Consider the following 23,896-nt stretch of genomic DNA (forward strand, 5'->3'; position numbering starts at 1 on the left):
GGCCAATTCTCTCACACCAGAAGCGACTTTCAGTTTCTCAAGTTGCTCCTGATACAGAAAAAAATGTTTTAGGATGCACACCAGTTTCCTTTATTTGGAAATCAAACTCTGGAGATCAATCTTCCAGTTGCCTCAGGGTGAAGGGGCGCACCCCAGTTCAGCGGACAGACTGTCCAACAAAAGGGATTTAGACTTTTTGTCTTAAGATATTCTGGTAGAAGTTTTTAAGCTCCTTGTTCCAACACTTGCCTTGTGGTGACATTGGAACTCTTTCGCTAAAATGCTATGATGCTTTTGTCTGTTCTAAAAACCAGTTGCACCAGTCAGTCAGTAATAAACTGCTATATTCTGAACTGACTGGTAGTTTTGTGTAAGGTATATAGCAGTAGTCTGACCAGGGGCAAAAATATAAACATGGTGTGATCAGAGCACGTGTGTTTGACACAGCAGTTGGGAAAGTTCTCTTTTTGGACTACAGCTCTCAGAATCTCTCATCTTGCATGGCCATCTTGGCTGAGAGCATCCGGGAATTGTGGCCCAAAAAATAAGAATTTCTCTATGCTCTAGTCTAGGAGTAATGCTCCATTTCAATGTTCTCTCATAAAATCTGTTTAGAGAAGATTGCAGAGAATGCACACAAAAATGATGTTAAGTGACACGTTTGTGCTGCTTCGGTTTGTGCCGTGATTTGCCTCCAGTGAGTCTGTACAAGCTGTCCTGTTTCACCATGTGAGGATGAACAAAATCTCTTTCTTACTGTTCTCGGAAGTTTGGACTTCTTCCCGCCCCCGCCTTTAAAATCTCATACTTTGTTTGCAATTACAGCTGGACTACCACAATGAAACATTGAGTTAAGAGATCTGTTAAGTACTGGCACCATAGACAGTTCCTGTGTTTTGGCTCTAGAATGTCAATGACATTCTGTGTGTATCTATACCAGTGGACTGTTTGAACTAGGCTCTCCGAAGAAAACCATTTTTAAAAAAGTAAAGTTTGGAGATAAAAATATGATGCTTTGGACCGTCTTTTTGAGAGAGTTGTGCAATTGTATCAGTGGAAACTAGCTAGATTTTAACTCTGTCTTGATGGTATTTTGAGATTGTTTGATTACAGGAATAAGTATAGAGAGTTGACATTTCAACTTTGTGATGATGATGACAATATAATATTTCACTCATTCACATGATCTTCATAATTCTCTTGGTCGATTTGTAAGATGAGTTATAAGATGTAAGATGATATTATAGAGAAAGAGTGTGTGCTTCAGGTAAAATTATCATATACCTCACGGCCCTATTAACACTGCACATAGTTTTACTGATGAGAAATATGTGAGTAAGCTAAACAGCTACAAATAAAACAATCGAAGGAAGTATTTCTAGTCTATCATTAATCGTCACATGAAAATAATAAGATTCCCAAAACGTTGGTCTGTATCTTAGCTCCTGTCCCAAAGCAGTTTACTATTGAATAATCAAGGACCCTTTAATTCTTCCAAACAGGCTTAGATGTTTGAAGATAAAGGCATTTTGTTTGAATTTCTGAATGCCCCATTTCCTTTTGCAGTAGAAGAGAGGTTTCTTTGCCAAACAGCTTGCAGCAGAAGCAGTTAAGAACAGAACAGGCCTAGTATTTCAGTGTAAGAGCGAGAGGGTATGAACTGTATCCATATTAGCACCTGTGTATTCGCCTTAAAACTGAAGTGGAATGAGCAAGGGAAGACTTATTATATTTGACACACAGTGCAGGCCCTTTTTAAACACCCAGTTATCTCCACAACAACATTATTTTCAGCAATAACCAGTAATTGTAAACAAATAATAATAATGCCCATTAAAGAAACACAGACAATGAACATTTTCTTTTATTGAGCATTTTATATGCAATCATGCCACTAAAGATAAATAAACTGTAACCCTGGCTTGATACTTTTTTCCTTGACTTTCTTCATAAATCATTCCAAGTCCTTGCCAATGTTTGTGATTAGTACGGTGTCATCCGCATATTTTTGATTGCTTTGTCCAGTTTTCACATCTCATTCTTCCAAGTCTAATCCACCTTTATTTATGATATATTTAAGTACATAAAAGAGATAGGGTGATAAAATGTAGCTTTTCTTGACTCCTTGCCAGTGGCAAACTGTTATGCTTCTCTGTGTTATGACTTGACACTGTCTTCTTGTCTATGTATAAGCTACACACCAGGTCAATAATAAATGTCATACTACGCTCATTTCTTTAAGAGCAATCCATAGTATTTCAAGAACTATGCAATCCAAGTCTTTGCTATAATCTACTTTGCTATAATCTGTGAAGTAAAAGGCTGACTTTCTTCTGAAATTTTTTGATGTGTTCTATTAGCCAATGGACGTTTGCAAGAGTGTCTTCCTTTTCTGAACTCAGTTTGGAAGCCTGCCATTTCTCATTCCACATTTGGTAATATCAAACAAAAAGTGGGTGCTAGAAATAATATCATACGAAAACTGACTGGCGATCACAACCAGAGATATCTGCCCTTGCACTTTGCTATTTTGCTGCTGAATACGCATGTCCAGTGTGGAATACATCTCACCACACTAAAACAGTGGATGTGGCTCTTAATGAGACATGCCACATTGTCACAGGATGTCTATGCCCTACACCACCTGACATCCGCTGGGAAGTAGCAGCCAATAATGAAAGGACCAAGGCAATGACATCTCTGCCCATCCTCTGTTTGGATATCAGCCAGCACACCAACATCTTAAATCAAGAAATAGCTTTCTAAGATATACAGAGATACTCGCAGGGACACCTCAGCAAGCTAGAGTCCAAAAGTGACACACAAGAACCTGGAACCTCAATCTGTTGCTGAGACCAGATGAGAAACTCTTCCCTGGGCACACAGAAGGCAGGGTGACTTGGAAGGCACTCTGGCATCACAAGATGCAGAGCTAATATTAAGAAATGGGACTACAAAGTGGAGTCCACAACATGCAAGTGTGGAGAAGTGCAAACCACAGACCACCTACTACAATGCAACCTGAGCCCTGCCACGTGCACAATTGAGAATCTTCCCACAGCAACCCCAGAGGCACTCCAAGTGGCCAGCTTCTGGTCAAAGGAAATCTAGTATAATGTGGTTGTTTGTGTTCTTTTAAAAATACATTCTAATTGTACCCTCATTTTGCTTCTGATACAATAAATAAATAAATAAATAAATAAATTCACTGCCAGGTAATGCAGTTTGAACTGTATTATATTATCAGTGTAGACTCACATAATGCAATGTAGATCCATACTTAGTGATTACCACACCTTCCATCAGAAAGCATGCAAGATGTTCTAGACCAGCTAAATCTTCTGAGTCATTTTCAAAAGCTATTCCATAATAATTGCTTAGTAAAAAAAAAAAATCAAGCCTGGAACTCTGGATTAGCATGACAAAATCTGACATGCTTAGACAGGACTCCTGTTTAGCAAAAGATAGAGAAAGGTGCACCTGGTAGTTATCCTGATCTGGTCTTAGAAGTAATGCCGAATTTAGGAGGGATCCATAAACTCCTAACTTGGTCAGGTGGTTTAGGAAATAGCATCAATTAAAGACAAACTTATCCCTTGCCAAAGCCACAGGATATGACGTCTCTCTATTCCGAAGAACATTTTTCATGATTGCCATTCAAATTCATCCACTTCATTCTTTCCAGTAGATAGAAGAGCTTTAAGACTATTTAAATATCTGAACTCAAGATACTAAAATTATCATGCTTAGCAGATCAGTTACTAAGTTATTGAAAGGTGTTGAGATCCAGATAATGTGCTAGTACGATTTAGTAATTTGAACACTGGAGTATGACTCTGGTACTCAGAGTTCAAATCCATGCTCAGACATAGAAACCTGCAAAGGGCTTCTCTATAATACCAACCCAGCTGTAATATAGATTATTCAGCCCTGGAGCTGCCCGAAATTCACCCTGTCAGTGCCTGTAATATACAATATTGAAACTGTATTGCTGTTGAAAATTTGATTAGCACTCGGGAGCCAGTGGTTTACTCCCCTCCCCCTTGCTTAATTCGCTCCAGCAAAGATGGCAAATGCCACTTCTGGGTTCTAGGTGTAGGCTGCAGTGGAGCAATCATCATTAAAATTATTGGATGTGATCACCAGCCCTTGAGCTCTCCATGGCAATTCTCTCAAAGTGAGATGCTGATATGAGTGAGATTGGAGCTGACCCAAGCAATGACCTGCCCAACCTCTTCGTTCCTCGAGAGAGGCTCTCCTTTCGCCCCTCCCTTTATCACAGACCCGACTGATGGGTACGAGGGAGAGAGCCTTCTCCTCTATGGCCTCCCGACTCTGGAATTCATTGCCCGTTGAGATTAGGCACGCCCCCACTCTAGAAACTTTTAAGAAGAACCTCAAAACTTGGCTCTTCCATTGCGCTTTTGGAGAGTGATTTTACATCTCCCTCTGTCACTCCCCCCAAAATGGTTGTCCTCATTTTTGCACTGCCTCCAGCCGTTATGAAGCCCTATCTCCTACTCCGTCACTCATGAGTTTCTCCTTTACAAATATACCTGTTTTTATTTCTATCTCAGCCTGCATTTTATTATTACCTGTACATGTGGCCCTCTCACTGTGATTGTGTCTGATTTTTCTCTGTATTATTTTGCTTTAAAAAATTATTATATTTTTATGCTTTATTTATCCTATTGGGATGTTTATTTCATGCTTTTATGTTATGTTGTTGTTATGTTATTGTAACTGCACTAGCAGGTTTGGCCTCATGTAAGCCACCCCAAGTCCCCTTTGGGGAGTTGGTGGCGGGATATAAATAAAGTTTATTATTGGGTTGTTGTAGGTTTTTTCGGGCTATATGGCCATGATCTAGAGGCATTCTCTCCTGACGTTTCGCCTGCATCTATGGCAAGTATCCTTAGAGGTAGTGAGGTAGAGGCCGAAAAAACCCACAACAACCCACTGATTCCAGCCATGAAAGCCTTCGACAATACAAAGTTTATTATTATTATCAATGATCCTCTTCTTGCTTACTTTTGAGTGAACCATCCCCTCTCCCAGTCTGAGCAGGGATAGTGGTATCCACAAAAATTAAAGGGATATGCAGTGTTACAAAGCATACAACTTAGTAAATGTTTGCCACCCTGACAACTGCCCTTGCCTCTCCCTGAAGACATCCCAATATAAATTGTGCACACAGAAACGGATCAGATTTTCCTAGAAACCACCAAACAAGGAGTAAATTTTGGTAAATCACATTAAAACCCCAAAAAGAAGCATTTTTGCCACTAAAGGGGTTGTGCATTGTGTGTCAGGATCAAATTAGCTACAGCCTGAGTATGATCCCCCTCCCATGTAAACAGGCCCTAAGTGACCTTGGGCAAGTCATGTTCTCTCAGCCTCAGGTGAAGACAGTGGCAAACTCCCTCTGAACAAATCTTGCCTTTGGGTCAGCATACATCGGAAACAACTTTGAAGACTATGAACAACAAAGTCTTTTAATGGTGACGCAGTTTGTGTTCATGGACAGGATCATTAGCAAAGGCACATACAGTTATAGTCTCAAGAATGAATTAATAATGACAATTGTTTTAAAGAACATAATTTAACTCAAGTAACTAATTTCTGTAAAACAAGTGATATAAAGTTTTGAAGTAGGAAGAAAAGGGTAAAGGAAATTATTTTTAGAAGTCACACTGTCTGTAACAGTCATGGACAAACTTCAGCCCTCCAGGTGTTTTGGACTTCAATTCCTACCGATTGTTAGGAATTGTGGCAGTTAAAGTCCAAAACACCTGGTGATTCAAAGTTTACCTAAACCTAGTCTATAACATCAAAATTTAGTCTGCAAAATCCCAGATGTTGTTCTGTTGAAGTCTGATTCTCATTTTTGGTGGTTTTGAGGATCAAAAGTAATTTATGTCATTATACATAACATTCCTTGAATAGTCTGACATTTTGTTTGGTTTTGTTTTTATATAATGCCATGAGTTGCCACCAGAAGTCACCTAACAATTGAATTGATTGAGTGTTGTTCCAGTATCACGTAATCTCAGGTTAAATACATTTCTGGAAAGCCCCCAAGTTTAGTGGAAGCCATATTTAAATCTACAGAGCGATTTATAACATTTTCTATAAGTTTAAAATAACTGCATTTAAATCACTGTCAAAATGAAGCATGGTCCCAGTGCATTATCAATCCATTGGGGCAGGGGGGATGGGGACGACAATCTATATTATTAATATCAAAATGAAGACATGGAACACCATTATAAGAATTAGAATATTTTACATAGATACCAGAATATAAATAAATGTTTCAATGTACTGAAGACCAAGAAGCTATCAAAATTTATTGTTTTTATTTTTTCTATTGTGGTTTTATATTGTTTTAATGTTCAATTTGTATTTTGTTGTTATATGTACTGACTTGTTGTAAACCGCCTTGAGTCGTCGATAAGGCTGAGAAAGGCGGTATACAAGTATAGTAAATAAATAAATAAAATAAGTTCAGAATAAAGTTGTGCAGAAGCACCAAATAGAGTTGAGTTTTTTCAGATCCCAAATTATGAGCACCATTAAATTCAGGATTACTGCATGGAAAGAACATGATTCAGATGTGGCACTGCCCAGAAAATGGTAGAGAATGCTATTCACCAAATAGGGAGGACATTTTTGTCAGAGTTGCAAACAAGGAACCATTGGGTAACTCTGAGGGAACTAGAGCAGTGGTTCTCAACCTGTAGGTCCCCAGTTATTTTGGCCTACAACTTCCAGAAATCCCAGCCAGATTACCAGCTATTAGGATTTCTGGGAGGTGAAGGCCAAAACATCTGGGGACTCACAGTTTGAGAACCACTGAGCTAGAGCAATTCGAACCTTCTCAAAGCTGGGCTTTATGGAAGAGTGACGAGAAGAAAGCATTATTAAAACTAACCCTGTCAGTGCCCATTGGGAAACATCTGAAAGCGTTCTTTTCAAACTCTATGCCTTTGCCATGTTGTCTGAACTTTGCAAGATGGCTAATACTGTTATACTTTGGACACATCATGAGTGGACATGACTCACTAGAAGAGACAATAATGCTCAAAGTAGAAGGCAGTAGGAAAAGAGGAATACCACATTCCTGAGACTCAACAAAGAAAATCTGGCCTTGAATTTGCAAGACCTGGGCAGGATTGTTCATGATCGAGGGATTTGAGGGCCTCATATTGAAGTGGCTTGATGGCAGTTAACAATAAAAACACAGCAAAAAATATACGTGGTGCACATCATGCTCATTGCCCTGAGAACATAATTCTCATAAGGAAGTATGGTGATGGCAGTATCGTACTGAGTAGAAGCTTTTCCTGGTTGGGACTGGGAAACTTGTTTGGAATGAGGGCAAGGTGGACAGAGACATACATGGGGCATTTCTAAAGGAAAACTTGGGATTCGAGATTGGGCAGATGTTCAGTTTTCAACAAGACTGTGGTCCTAAACAAACAACTGAAGTAATACTGACACATTTAAAAACAAGAACCTAGAATTATAGAGTTGGAAGAGACCACATGAGCCATCTAGTCCAACCTTCAGCAATGCAGGAAAAGCACAATCAATGCACCCATGACAGATGGCCATTTAGCCTCTGTTTAAAGGTCTCCAAAGAAGGAGCCTCCACCACACTCCAATGCAGAGAGTTCCCCTGCTGAACTGCTCTTATGATCAGGAAGTTCTTTCTAATGTTCATCTGCAATCTCCATCTAATTTGAATGCATGGCTCCAAGTCTTCAGGGCAGCAGGAAAAAAAATCTGCTCCCTCTTCCTTACATTCCCCCCCCCCCCCCCAAATATTTAAACAAAGCAATCATGTCTCCTCTCAATCTTCTCTTCTGCAAGCTAAAGAGGATCAGCTCTTTAAGCTACTCCTCATAGGGTATGGTCTCCAGACCTTTGATCATTTTTGTCATCCTCTTCTGAACACGTTTTGGCTTAAGATAGTCCAGTAAAAACCCTTATCTCGGTCTGATCAACTATCCATGGCAAGACTTGAAATAGCTATTTTCCAATGGTTGCCATCCAACCTGACAGAGATGGATTAATTTTGTCAAGGAGAGTGGGTGAATCCCACAGATCCAGATGGGCATGGCTGGTAGAGACTTACCTAAGAAAACTCATAGCTGTAATTGTTACATAATATGCTTTTAACAAATGTTAACATGCCGTGTGCGTGCATGTGAGTGCTTATGCAACCAACTTGTGCCACTTGTTTACTTAAATTTATACCACAGTAAAAGAATAGTATGCATATGTTGATTATCCTGTATAGATAAAGTGGCAACTATTCTATTTAAATGTGTTCCAGTTCCCATTGATACACAAAAAGTGGGAAGGGGAGTTGAATACTTTTGCAAGACTTTGTACGGTTTGGGCCCTGCCTATCTCTGTGATCGCATCTCCCTCTATGAACCGGTGCAGACTCGTCACATCTACTGGGGAGGCCCTCATCTCACTCCCACCACCGTCTCAAGCCCGGTTGGTGGAGACGAGGGAGAGGGCCTTCTCGGTGGTGGCCCCCTGCCTCTGGAATGCCCTCCCCAAGGAGATAAGGCAGGCTCCATCACTTACCTCTTTTCATAAGAACTTGAAGACTTGGTGGTTTCATCAAGCCTTTGAAAATTGACTAGTCTCAAGTTCCAAGCCCTTGGCCAACAGTTAGGACTTGGCCTTGCACTCCAGCCATTACCATAGCCCCCTTCCATTTGAGAGCACTTGTTCTCCGGCCCAGACGCTTTAAATAGTCCTTAAATTGGCCCTAGAAATTAGTGTCCCCTGGCCTCCCAGTATGACCATTGTTGAGACCGGCTTCTGCAATTGTAGCATTCTGTCCCCCCAAGCCTCCCTTTCTCTGCACTAGTTTCAGCCCAGCCTGCCAAATAGCTTAGGCCTTTTCTTGGAATTTTGGCCCCTAGTAGCTTACCTTGCATGAAAGAAGAGAGCTGGTTTTATATTGATTTTAATTATATATGTTCATCGTTTATGTTATGTTTTATGTTTCGCTTTGTATGTCTGCTGTATTTATGCATATTTGGAAACCTCTTTGAGTCCCCTAGGGAAAATAGGCTGGTATATAAATAAAGTATTATTATTATTACTCTGGTGTTCTCCATTAGGGGTGATGTCCGGGGTATAGGGTGGCAACCTGTGCTAGAAGGGGTTGCACTCCCCCTGAAGTCACAGGTCCGCAGTTTGGGGGTCCTCCTGGATTCTTCACTTACGTTTGAGGCTCAGGAGTTGGTGGTGGCCGGGAGGGCCTTTGCACAATTAAGACTTGTGCGTCAACTGCGACCGTACCTCGGGAAGGCGGATCTGGCCAAGGTGGTCCACGCCTTAGTCACCTCTAGACTGGATAACTGCAATGCACTCTACGTGGGGCTGCCCTTGAAAACGGCCCGGAAATTTCAGATGATCCAACGGGTGGCAGCCAGATTGTTAACTGGGGCTCCTTACAGAGAGCGGTCCTCCCTCCTGTTCAAAGAGCTCCACTGGCTGCCATTCATCTACCGGACCCAATTCATGGTTCAGGTTCTTTCCTATAAAGGCCTGAATGGTTTGAGACCCGCCTACCTATGTGATCGCATCTCTGTATACGAACCCACACGATCCCTTCGATCTTCCAGAGAGGCCCTTCTCGATCCCACCAGCATCTCAGGCACGTTTGGTGGGGATGAGGGAGAGGGCCTTTTCGGTGGTGGCCCCCCGACTCTGGAACTCATTCCCTAAAGATATCAGACAGACCCCAACCCTGGCAGTCTTCAGGAGGAGCTTGAAGACGTGGCTGTTCCAGTGTGCCTTCCCAGAATAATGAATCCCATAGCACTTTGTCCTCCAAAGCACTTTACATTTCCCTCAGTCTGGCTGTATGCCCTCCACAAACACTAGTATCACCTTTCGTTTATGGCCCAGCATTATTTCCAATTTTAACTCTACTTTTGGCCTTCCCACTGTTTTAATTATGTGTTGCTTTTTTTAATAATGTTGTATATTTTATGGTCTATGCTTTTAATTGCTTGTATTGATGTTTTATTGCTTTTGTTGTTGTGTTTGGGCTCGGCCTCATGTAAGCCGCACCGAGTCCCTTGGGGAGATGGTAGCGGGGTAGAAATAAAGTTAATAATAATAATAAATAATGTCTGAATACAAATGTAGGCAAAAAGAAAATATACATTTGAGTTGCTCATCTAATCACTTCCATAGCTGCTAATCTTGACATCTCATGGATGACATTCAGTGATGATTTTAGTAATCAAGACCAGGGATAGTGGAATTGTATCTCAGAGGTCCCAAGGAGGACAGTTACCTCTTTCACCTTTCAATCTGAAAACAAAAGTAAAGGCCTGTTAGGCTTTCATTTTAGTCTTTCATCTGATAATCACACATTTCTGAATGCTAGCCATGACTGATAAAACACTTTGTAAGTATACTGAGGCACTTGTCTTTAATCTCTCCATGCTGATTCTGGGCGTGCAAACGAGTTGTCAAGTTAATGGATATGTGTGTTGTGTTTTCGCATCCCATTTATGCAGGTATTTGCCCCCCTCCCATTTGTTTGTTTGCTCACTTATTTGCTTGAACGTTACACGTGTATTATAAGCAACTTACTTTTTCTTGCTAATACATTAAACCTATAATCTTAGGTAAAAGACTGTAGTGATCCTTTAGTGTTTGTTCAAAGTGCACTTCAATCTGAGGTCAAGCAAACAAAGCCAGCATTATGCCTTTGCATTTTTTTTAGTGAGTCTGTTTAAAATCCACCCAAAGCAACTTGTAGTATCTTTTGTGAGGAGGGGGAAATGCCAGTAGCACTCTTTGAAGTGCTGCACACAGGAAATGATAGTCCAAGAGGATGTGTTTAAAGGCTTTGGTAGGAAATAAATGGCACTGTGTTGTTGACGGGGAAAAATCTTGGCAAAACTGTTGTTGTGACTGTTCCTGCGGCTTAGAAAGGAATTTCCTACAGACTGGACTAACCATTAAAAATGTCTCTGCTTCTAGGAGGAGTCCAGCAGTGCTTTCACAAAGAAATGTCAACTTCAACCATGGACGCACAGTGTCTCGGTGAGAGAGGAAGCTTTTTTAAGGTAACTGAAAATTCATCATATATATTCTGCTTTGAAATGAAAGGTGCTTTTCAGTGTGTGCAAGTAACTTTCCAGATGCAGAGCCTTGACAGAGCCTTTAAAGCACTGAATTCCTTATTTCCATAGGTCAGACTTTTGTCATTTGATGGAGTGACTTTAAAAACAGCATGTTCTTTATTTCAACTTGATGCAAAAGTGTTTGGTCAGAAAGCAAGCTGCATGTACAGCTGTAATCATCATATTACTATTGCTTTGCATCCTGCCTTTTTGAGGTTTCTCCGAAATATATATTCTTCAGTTGTGTGTTTGCTCAAATAGTTATCTGATTTTTATATAGTATGATATATTTTGTATTGATCTTGGCAGCTAGTGTTTTAAATATGTGTGTGTGTATACACAAATACACACAACAGCTGTAGGTTAAAGCTGAACCATGAGTAATAGGTTGGGGGGTGTAGGGGGGGAAAAGCAGAGTGTTTCTGTGAAAACCTTCCCTGATTTCAGGCAGTTATAATTTTTCTTTTCAACCGTGGAAGAGTTCCCAGCTGCTGCAGCTTTTGCTGTGAGACAGATTACTTGAAAGAGTTTACCACTAAATATGAGATCAACATTTTTTTGCTTACACTCTAGTTCTTAAAATCCACCTCAGCTGTGGAAATAGTGGTTGGTACTACACCAGCTGAAACCAGTTCCTGTTCTTCACAAGTGGGGAAAGCTGGCCTGGCATTTAAATCATTTCCTTCATGGAGAAAAAATTAGGCTGCGGACGCTAAAAACATGAAGGCTTTTTGGTTGTGTCTGATGCATATCCTTGACATACCCCTGTCCAGCCAAGAAATAGGCACCACTTGTTATGCTTATGTTAGATAGTTTAAAACTGGCCTTCTTTAATGAAACATCAGAGAAAATGATCAGGTGCTTACAAGAAAAGAAACATGGAATGGGATTCCAGAAAAAGTATCTTAGATGGACTCTCTTATGTAATGTGTGACACCTTTCACTGTTCTTGTCTTTTAAGGTTGTGGTAATTGTTTACAATTGTATAGTGCTATTTGTGACCAATAGTACTTTATAAACTAATAGAAAAAGAAAAAAATATCCTGTATAGTCTTAAAACGAATTAACTATTTATCGTGTCAGGGGCAACCAAACAATTTTATTACATTTCTAACAGAACAAAACAAACAGGCAAAACACAAAATTTGCAAGCTTGGTAGTTGATTAAACGTCCTTTGACCAGTAGCTGGCCACTTGGAGTGCCTCTGGGGTTGCCGCAAGGAGATCCTCCATTGTGCATGTAGCAGGGCTCAGGTTGCATTGCAGCAGGTGGTCAGTGGTTTGCTCTTCTCCACACTTGCATGTTGTGGATTCCACTTTGTAGGCGCATTTCTTAAGGTTGGCTCCTAATCTCGTGGTGCCAGAGCGCAGTCTGTTCAGTCTTCTGTGTGCCCAGGGGGGACTCTCTCATTTGGTATCAGCCATTGGTTGAGATTCTGGGTTTCAGCCTGCCACTTTTGGACTCTCGCTTGCTGAGGTGTTCCAGCGAGTGTCTCTGTAGATCTTAGAAAACTATTTCTTGATTTAAGTCGTTGACGTGCTGGCTGATACCCAAACGCTATTGTTATCACAATATCATCATCATCATCATATTTAATATGTGATAGAAGACTTATCACTGATAGAAGACTTATCACTGACCTCTAGGAGGTTTGCTAAGAACATCCCCATAAATGTAATCATACTCTTAACATCAGTATTTTCTGCTGTATGCTTAAAGCATGGTTGCCTTCTTTAAATGCCTATATTTATGTTTCCAAGGATACATTTAGAAAGGGTATCATTCACACAATTAGGAAGTGTAAATACAAAAAAAAAGTTGTGAGACAATAGTAGGCATAATTGATCCTGATTTAGATCAGAACTGTGGAGAGGTAAATAGGAATGCTTCTCACTTTCTCTTCCAATCACACCTGCTGTTTACATTACCAATGGTGCCTTTCCCTTACTGTAAATTCAAGGTATTGCCACCATGGATGAGAACACAGTGGTGCATAAGGAGTTAAATCTTGGTACACTGGTCTGAATTGACAAGCTGTGTCTGGTGTTTATACTAAACACACCCACATAAATCCCATTGCCACAGTTGCTATTGTGTAAATGTCACAGCTGAGAATCTGGATTCGGCCAAGATCCCTTGTGGATCTGTGCACCAAGTTACCATAGGAACATTTTAAGATAAAAGTTGTGTATGTGTGGCAAACATATTTGTATTTTTTATGGAAAGTATAGGGTGTCCTATATTTTTAGCCTGTTTGTGCAGGAGAATGGCAGTCCACTTTGTAAGTTCTTGCCCATGTTTTAACTGACTATCCCCCTCACTTTCATGATGCTATTGCATCTGGAAGTGTTTTCTATTATCATTACATGTGCCCTTTTCAAAACACCATATCCAGTCTGTATTCTCTTTCCAGTGTATCAGGATATAAATTGCAGCAAGTTTTCCTGGATTGTGAATAGATTTTTTTTATTGCCATATCAATGACACCTGGTTTTTTACTCTTTTCCACTGCCTGTGTTCTGTCAAGATTTAATGCACACTGTATGAATGCTAGTGATAAATTCCAGAATTACACCGCAAAGCAACAGCCAGTTGTTGAACTACTAAAAATATCTTGATGGTACACATAACTTCAGAGGAATGCACCAGCAAAAACAGAATTATGCCTCCATTGTTGGCTGTCTGCCACAGCCTGAGACAAGGTGGCTTTTAAGACTGTAGGAGCTTCACTAGTTGAAAAGAACACTAAACTGCAGATATGCAGTAGGATTCAGACATAATTTACAGTGGGGATATGTACACCAGATGTAATCTGCTTTGGATCCGCAACTTAACCACACCCACTCGCTCGCCCATTCGTCTACTCCCAAGTACCCTTTCCCCCCCAGGTTTGGGCACTGTGTCTCTAAAAAGTTCACTATCACTGCCCTCGAACATAGAACTTAGGGCGTCATTTTAACATCTCCAGAACATTTAATGTAATATAGACAAATCCGGATATGATCCAAATTCAGCAACTTTTTCCTGTTTGGCTGCTGTGTCTGGCAGCTGAAAGCCATGACCCAGTGTAGTGTAATGGTTTGAGCATTGGACTCTGGAGACCAGGGTTCATATCCCTGCTCTGCCAGGGAAATCTACTTGGGTAGCATTAGGCTAACCAAACACTCAACTTCAGAGGACGGCAAATGAAAGACCAGTCTGAACAAATCTTGCTAGGAAAACTCCATGACAAGGTTGCCTTAGGCTTAAAACAACAACATGCTTGCAATGCAGGCAAGCATAATTTGTTTCCTTTAAAATGTCTTATATCTACTAATCAGAAGGGATTGCACCTTAAAATATTTTGTGTTTCTCCAACCATGGCAGAGAAACCTGCATTAATCCTATAGCAAAGAGCGCCTACTGATGACACCCAACTCCAGCAAAACCACAATAATATTGTACCTCTTACTCCCATTCTAAAGAGCTGGCCTAGTAAGATGCCAATGGTATCAAAGATTTATTAGAAATCAAGGGAGAGCTACAGGTTACATTCTCTCTGTTGGTTTTTTTTCACATAGATTGCCAGTCACAACAGCTAAGGCCAACTCTTGGTCTAAACCAGTCTGACCGGCCCAAATAACGATTCCTCTTAGATACATTCAGCTAGCTACTGTATAACAGAGGCCTTCTGGTGGCACAGTGGGTTAAACTGCTGAGCTGCTGAACGAAAGTTTGGTGGTTCGAATCCAGAGAGCTGCATGAGCTCCAACTGTTAGCCCCAGCTTCTGCCAACATAATAGTTCAAAAACATGCAAATGTGAGTAGATTAATAGGTGCTGCTTCTGCGGGAAGGTAACAATGATCCGTGGAGTCATGCAGGCCACATAACCTTGGAGGTATCTATGGACAATACCGGCTCTTCAGCTTAGAAATACAGGTGAGCACCAACCCCCAGTCGGACACAACTAGACTTAATGTCAAGGGGAAACCTTTACTTTTACTATGGCTGTATAACATAATGAAAAAAAGGTGTGTGCATGGGTCTCCAGTGTTATTTGCAGAAATAGAAACACTCTCTGTGTGTGACAGTGACAAGAAAAGAGTTTTTAAAAAACAAAATGCAGTTTAGTTCTAATGATAATACAATGTTGTATTATCATTTGTGTGCTTATTTTTTTTATGTAAGACTAGCCATCCCCAGCCACGCGTTGCTGTGGCCCAGTCTGTGTATATGTGTTTTGTGTGTATATATATGTGTATATGTGTGTGTGTATATGTGGCTTTGCGCATGGGTTGTGATGTGTTTTTTATTTTTTGGCTTTTAAAGTCTCTTCTGTGGTGTTTTTCAGCGTTTTTATGAGTGATGGTCACTTGTGTCCAAATTTGGTGTCAATTCATCCAGTGGTTTTTGAGTTATGTTAATCCCACAAATGAACATTATATTTTTATTTATCTAGATTAGAGATAAATGTCCAAGCAAAGCAAAACGTGAAAGGCATTTCTGTTTATGATGCAACATTTCTAAATTAGTTAATGAGGAGTAGAATTTGCAAGGAGAAAACCCAAAGCTGTTCGTAGTTCCTTATTTTTCATTAGAGGGATGCATCCCTCTAGTGGACAGAACTATAAAAGAAATGTTTTTAACAGACCCACAAGATTACATCCTGCCAAAAGGCAGGAACCATAGCATTTATAGTAGTTTGCTCAGTTTTCAGTATAACTCCTGAACAATATGGATTTTGTTCTCTTTCTCGGCTGCTTTCAGTCTGTAACCCAGAAGAGAGGCAAAGATGTCCCCCATCTCACTCACCAGCACTGGGTTCAACAGCAGCCTGGGACTTAGGCACACCCCAAAAGTAGAATCAAAGAATTCTAGGACCTCAAGGACCATCCAGTCCAATCCCCTGTCATGCAGAAACACACAATGACCACCCAGTCTCTGCTTAAAACCCTCCAGAGAAGGAGATTCCGAAATGGCATATTGCACTGTTGAACAACTCTTAGTGTCAGGAATTTCTTCCTAATAGTCAGGTGGGAACTCTTTTCTTGCAGTTTAAATTTATTGCTCCATATCGCAATCTTTGGAGTTGCAGAAAACAAGCTTACTCCATCTTAAACATGGCATCATTTCAGATATTTAAACATGATCACCATGTCCCCTCTTAACCTTCTCCTCCAGGCTAAACATACCCAGCTTCCTAAGTTGCTTCTCATAGGACTTGGTCCTGTCCCCCCAAAAGTGGATCCTTTTTATTTTGGTTAAAACCAAATGAATACATTTGATTCTTGTGGGAAAATAATCAATCACAGACTTAGGACCAAGTTGACAATGGGGGCAAAGCATGTTACATCTTTGTGAAGTGGGTGGTCTGATCACCTTTTACATGGATCCTGTGGGAAGCCTGATGTCCCTATGTGTACCAAAGAGCAGTCACACCATATTTTAAAAGTATTCTAGATTTCAACTCCCATAATCCTATACTCTTGGCCATGGTGGCTGGGGCTTTTGCAAGTTGAACTAAAAAACACAGGGAGAACCAAGTGTTGAGAACCAGTCCCATACAGGGTTTTAGATTAACATTCCTCAGACATTCCTGCATCTTGGCAAACATAAGGAAATTTTGCTCAACCGTATGTTGATCATCTTCATCTTTTGACAACACTGTGTTTATGGTACAGTGTGCCTTTGTGTCCAGTAGGGGGCATGTGAGCACCAGAAGGTACACTGAAACAAACCACTGGTACAGACTATTAATATGTCCATGCAGAAGACCTGCTAGGAATGGAGAGGTCAGTCATTCTCTAATTATTTTTAAAAATCGTTTTATTTTGAATCTGCCCCCCCCCCCTCCAAAAGCAATTCATATTAGCAAACATTATAACATTGAATACACATCTGTATTTGCGTTTTATTCATTTCTGGGTAAAAAAAACAACATTGCAAAACAGTGATGCATGCAAAAAGCTAACGATGACTGTATTATGATCTCTCTGTATTGGTCTGCAGATAATCTCAATTCACATGAAGCATGAGGGTCAAATAAACCCCTTGATCAAATCTAGCATTCCATTTACAATATCAAAATGAAGACTACCATGAGGAGAGAGATACCATTCTTCTTTTTGACATGGCCAGTTCTTCCCTTGAGAGAGAGCAGAAGAAGTACTTCTTTAACACCTGAAGTCTGCTTTCAATTCCACTTGCAGTCATGGTATCTGATATAGAATCATAGAATCGGAGAGTTGGAAGAGACCTTGTGGGCCATCCAGTCCAACCGCCTTCCAAAAAGCGGGATAGTTGCATTCAGGGCACCCCTAACAGATGGCCATTCAGTCTCTGTTTAAAAGATTCCATAGAAGGAGTCTCCACCACACTCCAGGGCAGAGAGTTCCACTGCTGAACAGCTCTCATAGTCAAAAAGTTCTTCCTAATGTTCATGTGGAATCTCCTTTCCTGTAGTTTGAAGCCATTGTTCCATGTCCTGGTCTTCAGGGCAGCAGAAAACAAGCTTGCTCCCTTCTCCCTATGACTTCCCCTCACATATTTATACATGGCTATCATGTCTCCTCTCAGCCTTCTGTTCTGCAGGCTAAACATGCCCAGCTCTTTAAGCCACTCCTCATAGGGCTTGTTCTTCAGACCCTTGATAATTTTAGTTGCCCTCCTCTGGACACATTCCAGCTTCTCAATATCTCTCTTCAATTGTGGTGCCCAGAATTGGACACAGTATTCCAGGTGTGGTCTAACCAAGGCAGAATAGAGGGGTAGCATGACTTCCCTGGATCTAGACACCATACCCGTATTTTGCTGTAATGTAACATTAAGTCTAGTCATGTCCAACTCTGGCAAGTGGCTCTCATCATCATTTCTAAGCCGAAGAGCCGGCGTTTTCTGTAGACACCTCCTAGGTCATGTGGCTGGCATGACTATGTGGAGCATCATTACCTTCCCACCGAAGCTGTACCTATTGATCTACTCACATTTGCATGTTTTTAATCTACTAGGTTGGCAGAAGCTGGGGCTAACAGCCGGAGCTCACCGTGCTCCCTGGATTTGAACCACTGACCTTTTGATCAGCAAGTTCAGCAGCTCAATGGTTTAACCCACTGCTGTATCAAACAATTATTCACAACATTGACTGCATTCCTCTCACACACACTTTCATATAACAAGAAAAAACAGTTGTGATGCATTTTTAATAAATTAAAATAAATGTAATATTTTATGATTAGAATTTAGATTGTTGCTTCCAAAAGTGACATGGTGCTTTGGCATTAACAGCCAACCCTCCCATGTTACTGATTACTGGGAGTTTAAGAAATGTTATTCACCAGGAGCACGTTGTTCGGGTAACTGAGCTTGCAAGACAGTGTTTTTTCTTCTTCTCTATTCCTAAATTTATAAACAAGGGTCCCACACTGATCTGCACCTTATGCTCCAATTCCCGGTCAAGCTCTTCCTAAGATATGATTCAGTAAATGAGAAGGGTCTGGGACCCTGTGTCTAGTATTTGCCCCTGGTAATTATTATTGAAAAAATCTGGAACCTGGTTAAGTGATACATAATCACATAATTCCAATACCAGAACTAAGATAAAGAAAAAGTATAGTTTCTCTGCTGTAAGACTATACTCACAGCCACAGACTGTACCTATTATTGTTGCTGCCTTCTATAGCATTGCACCTAATTTCCTGGACTCTCTAGAAATTGCACTAGCCTCGGCCCAGCCTTTTTAAATTGCCTTGAACAGGCAACACTATGTTAAATATATAAGTTTTATTGTGATTCTTTATGCTTATATTGCTTTGTTAATTTTATGTTTATGTTGTTTACTCTGTATGTATTGATGATGTTACTTGGAAACTGCTCTGAGTCCCCTCGGGGAGATAGAGCAGTATATAAATAAAGTTTTGTTTTGTTGTTGTTTGTTTCTTAATATGGAGAGAAATCAACTGGATGCTTCCCCTAAGAAATTCATACTTGGCTTTAGTAATTGTGCAGGTATAACTGCATTTAATGTTTGTTATAGTCCTAAGTTTCAGGGACTCTGCAGATAGGTGGCTTCTTTTTGCTGCAATCATAGGGCAAGCCACCTGTCAATTATAGTTAGGTTCCCTGGTCCTGCCCCCTTTTTGGGTTTTGGAGGGAATAGGAGCCTTTTTGGGTCAGTCCACACAGAGAAGCTTTCCATGCAGGACATAATACTAAGAGCTCCTGTAGAAAGCTTCGTCTTCTACAGCTTGGCAGGGGAGAAAGGTCCCATAGCTTGGCCAAGGATTATACAGCCTTACAGCTCCTTCGCTGAGGGACTCAGTCAGCCATCACTGAAGCCTGAATTCCTTCCCCCCCCCCCCCCCGAAAGTCTATAAAGCTCTGCCTGGTAAGGGTCACTCGCGGAAGCCAGAAGCAGTTGGTACCGGGTGTAGGGGCTCCACGCCAACAGAGGCAAAGACAGACTGCCCAGATTAGAAGTTAAGGATTTCCTCAGTTAGTATACAGTTATGAAGATAGTGCCTGTTCCCTATGGACAAGATTGAGAGAGCCAATAGACTATTAAGAAAGCCTTAAAGTACCTGTTTGTTTTCAATAATAAAGAACTTTGTTGAACCTAAGCAATCTAAAGACTCTGTTTTAAGGAAATCCAAGGGCCTTTAATCTGAGGCAGCCCCGGCGTCCCGTTGGGCACACAGAATTTATGTCCTGTCTACAGTCTTATGCACAGGCACAGCGTGCGACAGCACAGTAATAGTAATTGTATTGTTGTTGTGTGCTGTCATTTCCAGCCATTTATATTTAATTTGACAGAATGCATAGAGTTGCTGGTGCAGCATAGTGGCTAAAATCCAGCAGGATCCTGGCTTAGATATTACCCTAGTCCTGACCTAACTAGGTGACCTTCCATATTCCCTGATTCAGTCAGAAACTTATTTCCAGTTTACTGAATAATAAATAACCTACCAACAAAGCTGTTAAAGATTTTGTAAATATATGCAAGTTGCCATATATACCCAGTGTCAGGGTAGAAGCAATATGATCCTCTTTATCATTGGCTATGGTTCGAGTCCAAACAAAGGGTAACATGATTCCCGTACCTGTTATATATGTTATAGACATGACTCAGCCTTTAAAACTGTCAGTGTGGGATAGTGGGTTGATGTTGGTCTAAGAATTTGGCAAAGCAGTGTTCAGATCCTTCTTCATGGAAACCCACTGAATGACCTTAGGCAATTCACTTTCTCACAGCTTCAGAGGAAGGCAATGGCAAATCTTAGCTAGGCAATGCTGGTATTGGGTTACCATGGATTTGTCATAAGTTGGAAATGACAGGCATCCCAACAACAACAGTGATTCAGCCAAAGTAAAGCGTGCTGAATTTTGTCTGGATTGTATCCAAATAGTTTTTTAAGCTTGCTAGGTTGTAGCGTAGTTTAGTTGTGCTCTAAGTTGGATGTGTATGTTCTTGGTTTGTGTTAGTCTCTCTTTATCTCTCTTCTCAGAAAGGCAGTCAAATGTTTATAATTTTATATATAGCCACGTCTGTAAATAATACAGCGAGCACTAAGAATCAAGGTCAGGAATTTCCCAGCAATATCAACATCATTTTTTCCACCTTTAGTAGTTGATAGTGTTTCCTTATCCTGCCCAACCCCCTCTCCACCCTTAGGAAAAGGAAGTCAAAATTAAAATGGATTGTAATGTCTAGTGATTCATCCTGTTTGTTCTTCTGTTTCCACACCTCTCCCGCTTATTCGTGTCATACTGTTTTTCCCCTTCTTCTAGTTAATTGACACAATCGCTTCAGAAATCGGAGAACTGAAACAAGAAATGGTACACACGGATCTAGTGCTGGAAGATGGGCCCACAAGTTTACAAAGGTGAGTTTAAAATCTATTTAATATTGCTGAATAGCAGTGTATGGCACATGTTTGTGGTGTAGATGTGGTGTTTTAGTTATAAAGATGTTAATTTCTAGCTTGTTAATTGATTTTTAGCTCTACCACTATGAAATATTGCATTTTTCCTATACTCATTAATGCCGTTTGCCTGTGGCAGCAACTGATGATGAAACTTTGTGAGTGTTTGCTCCATTTCTTTGTAAACACTCCCGGTTTCCTGTAACAACAGCAGATTTCTATAGCATTGATGTCTCATTTAAAATGAAACCTGCCTTTGTGAAATATGAAGGGACTCAATAAAGAAATTAAATGAGCCCTCAGTTTAGTTATTTAGAGATTTCAGCTTAAATGGAATTACTCTTTGAAACTAGAAAAAGCAAACACAATTTATTATATAAATGTATTGAAGTCATTGAAGAGCATTTTGTCATTTCCATTTAAATAAAGGTGGAGACAAAACTCAACTATATGTAGAATTTATGCTTCAGTTAAAATGGTGCTGAAATACAATTTTAAACTCTTTTCATTTCACCTTTGTGAAACATTTCTGACTAGAAAATCAGTTCAAAGGGTTTCAAATGTATTGTTTGTATTTCATTTTTTGTTCACACAGTTGTTAATGATAGTTAATACAGTTTGAATGCAAAATCCTGCTGCTGGTTGCCAGTTCAGTAAATAGGAAGACCTTGACCACTGAGGACTTGATCCTGGGTGTGGATGTTGACTCAGCACGTGTGAGAAAGAACTGGTTGGGGAAAGTGAAAGGAGTTAATATTTCAGTGTGTCGTTGAAGGGTTTCATGGCTGAAATCACTGGGTTGCTATGAGTTTTTCAGGCTGTATGACCATATTCCAGAAGCATTCTCTCTTAATGTTTCACTCACATTAATGGCAGGCACCCTCAGAGGTTGTGAGAACTAACCTCACAACCTCTGAGGATGCCTGCCATTGATGTGGATGAAACGTCAGGAGAGAATGCTTCTGGAACATGGCCATACAGCCCAGAAAACTCACAGCAAGCCAGTTAATATTTCAGTTTAAACCCATCAGGTTTTGTAATGTAGTCACAAGCTAGTCCCAGAAATAAAGAAGCATAAGACCATTCCCCTACCGAAGTATCTTATCCGGCAGCTATTGAGTTTTGACTGTTTTACAGGATTGGTAATCTGTTGGTGCTACACAGTTTGTCAGTCTCCCTACTATTGCTTATTGAAGTGATCTCAGTTGTTGTGTTGAATTTCCACAGGGCTATTTCCCTGGGTAATTTCAACATCTTAGTTGAGATAGTCTCTCCTTAGGAGTTCATGGCTGGCAGGAGTTCATGGCTGCTACGTGTCTTGCCACACAGTCCTATCCTCATAGCTGGAAATATACCAGACCTGTTGTTTCCTCTGGGCAGGATGATAGTGATCAGTGGATGTGAGAATTTGTGATATTTGCCAGCGGTGGATCATTTCCTACCAAGGCTTAGAATTCTTGGGACTTCTGATCTCTGTAGGAGTTGTGGATCTTGTTTGGAGACTTGTGAATTTAAAAGTAATCCTGGTAGCTCTGGGGGGAATTATCTCATCACCAAAACTAGGCAGACAAAGCCGTTGTTCGCTGCTGGAATAGAGAAGTGAATGAAGCTGTTCCTAAGGGCCTATTGTCTATATATATAGATCTGTTAGGTTGGTTCAACCGGACAGCAAAACTCCACAACCCCCCAACGAAATTGTACCAAAATTGCCATGCCCATAACACAACCCACAAGGTACAAACATATCTACTCAAAATGCAAAACAACACAACAACACACTCACAAAACGGCAAAACAACAAAACTCAAAAAACCCCAACGAAACTTAACCAAAATTGCCATGCCCATAACACAACCCACAAGGTACAAACATATCTACTCAAAATGAAAAACAACACAACAACACACTCACAAAACGGCAAAACAACAAAACTCAAAAAAACCCAACGAAACTTAACCAAAATTCCCATGCCCATAACACAACCCACAAGGTACAAACATATCTACTCAAAATGAAAAACAACACAACAACACACTCACAAAACGGCAAAACAACTGAGCATGCGCATTGGTGCCCAGCCGCAAGTTCCCTGGCGCACACACACAGTTCCCTCTGCGGAAGCCATGCCCACTCCAAGCCCCGCCGCGCCGCTTCCCGCACACACCCCCCCCCCCCGCCGCACATTGTCACATAGAAATCAACTGTGAGAGGAAGTTCAAGATTGATTCATCTTGTACCAAAACAGAAAGAACATGGCGATGACAGAAGAGTCTTGGTGCCACCCACCCTTTCCCAGTGACTAGTCTGCACAGGGAGTTATGAATCATGACTGTGCTGGAAAGAATGGTTTGACACAAACCATTGATATAAGATATGAAACATTGTCTCTGAGGCTTAGGTGGACATCTGCAATATTTGTATTACAAAGGTATTTCCTTTCTATTGGAATGTAAATGCCCTTCTGCATCAAATTACAGGTGAGAGCTGTACTTGAACTCAGATGGCAGGTCACATGCAATAAGTCATAGCAATTTTGAGTAGGCTGTTTTTACACTGGTGGAATGCCATACAATTGCTCATTGTGAAGTCATTTAATGAGTCCATTGTGACTGGTGGAACTAGGAGATACAGTAGAGAGGCAGTACCTTTGCTTAGAGAGCTGTAGCACAGCTAGCTTGTCAACATGTGTCTTAAAACTACAGTTTCTGGGCCAGAAACTGATCTCTGCTCAGTAGCGGCAGAGGATGCATTCAATTTGGAAATAGAAAAACTGCACTAAATACAGCCTACATCATGCCTCCATGTGTTGTATGTTTTAATACTT

The 23,896-nt window shown here is 40.7% G+C and overlaps 1 protein-coding gene across 2 annotated transcripts in view; it reads left to right on the forward strand.

The window, feature by feature from the left end:
* RIN2 (Ras and Rab interactor 2) overlaps window positions 1-23,896 on the forward strand; it is an 83,083-nt gene that overhangs the window by 15,868 nt on the left and 43,319 nt on the right. Inside the window, exons 1-3 of one of the 2 annotated variants that reach the window (XM_060774090.2) lie at window positions 10,833-10,900; window positions 11,032-11,117; window positions 20,939-21,033. In XM_060774090.2, the coding sequence (XP_060630073.2) occupies window positions 10,867-10,900; window positions 11,032-11,117; window positions 20,939-21,033 (215 nt within the window). In that variant the 5' untranslated portion in view covers window positions 10,833-10,866. Of the gene's footprint in view, window positions 1-10,832; window positions 10,901-11,031; window positions 11,118-20,938; window positions 21,034-23,896 lie in introns of those variants that run through there. The other variant, XM_060774092.2, reaches the window with a different exon arrangement.

This window comes from Anolis sagrei, chromosome 4, assembly GCF_037176765.1.
Source record: "Anolis sagrei isolate rAnoSag1 chromosome 4, rAnoSag1.mat, whole genome shotgun sequence".
NCBI classification, from domain to species: domain Eukaryota; kingdom Metazoa; phylum Chordata; class Lepidosauria; order Squamata; family Dactyloidae; genus Anolis; species Anolis sagrei.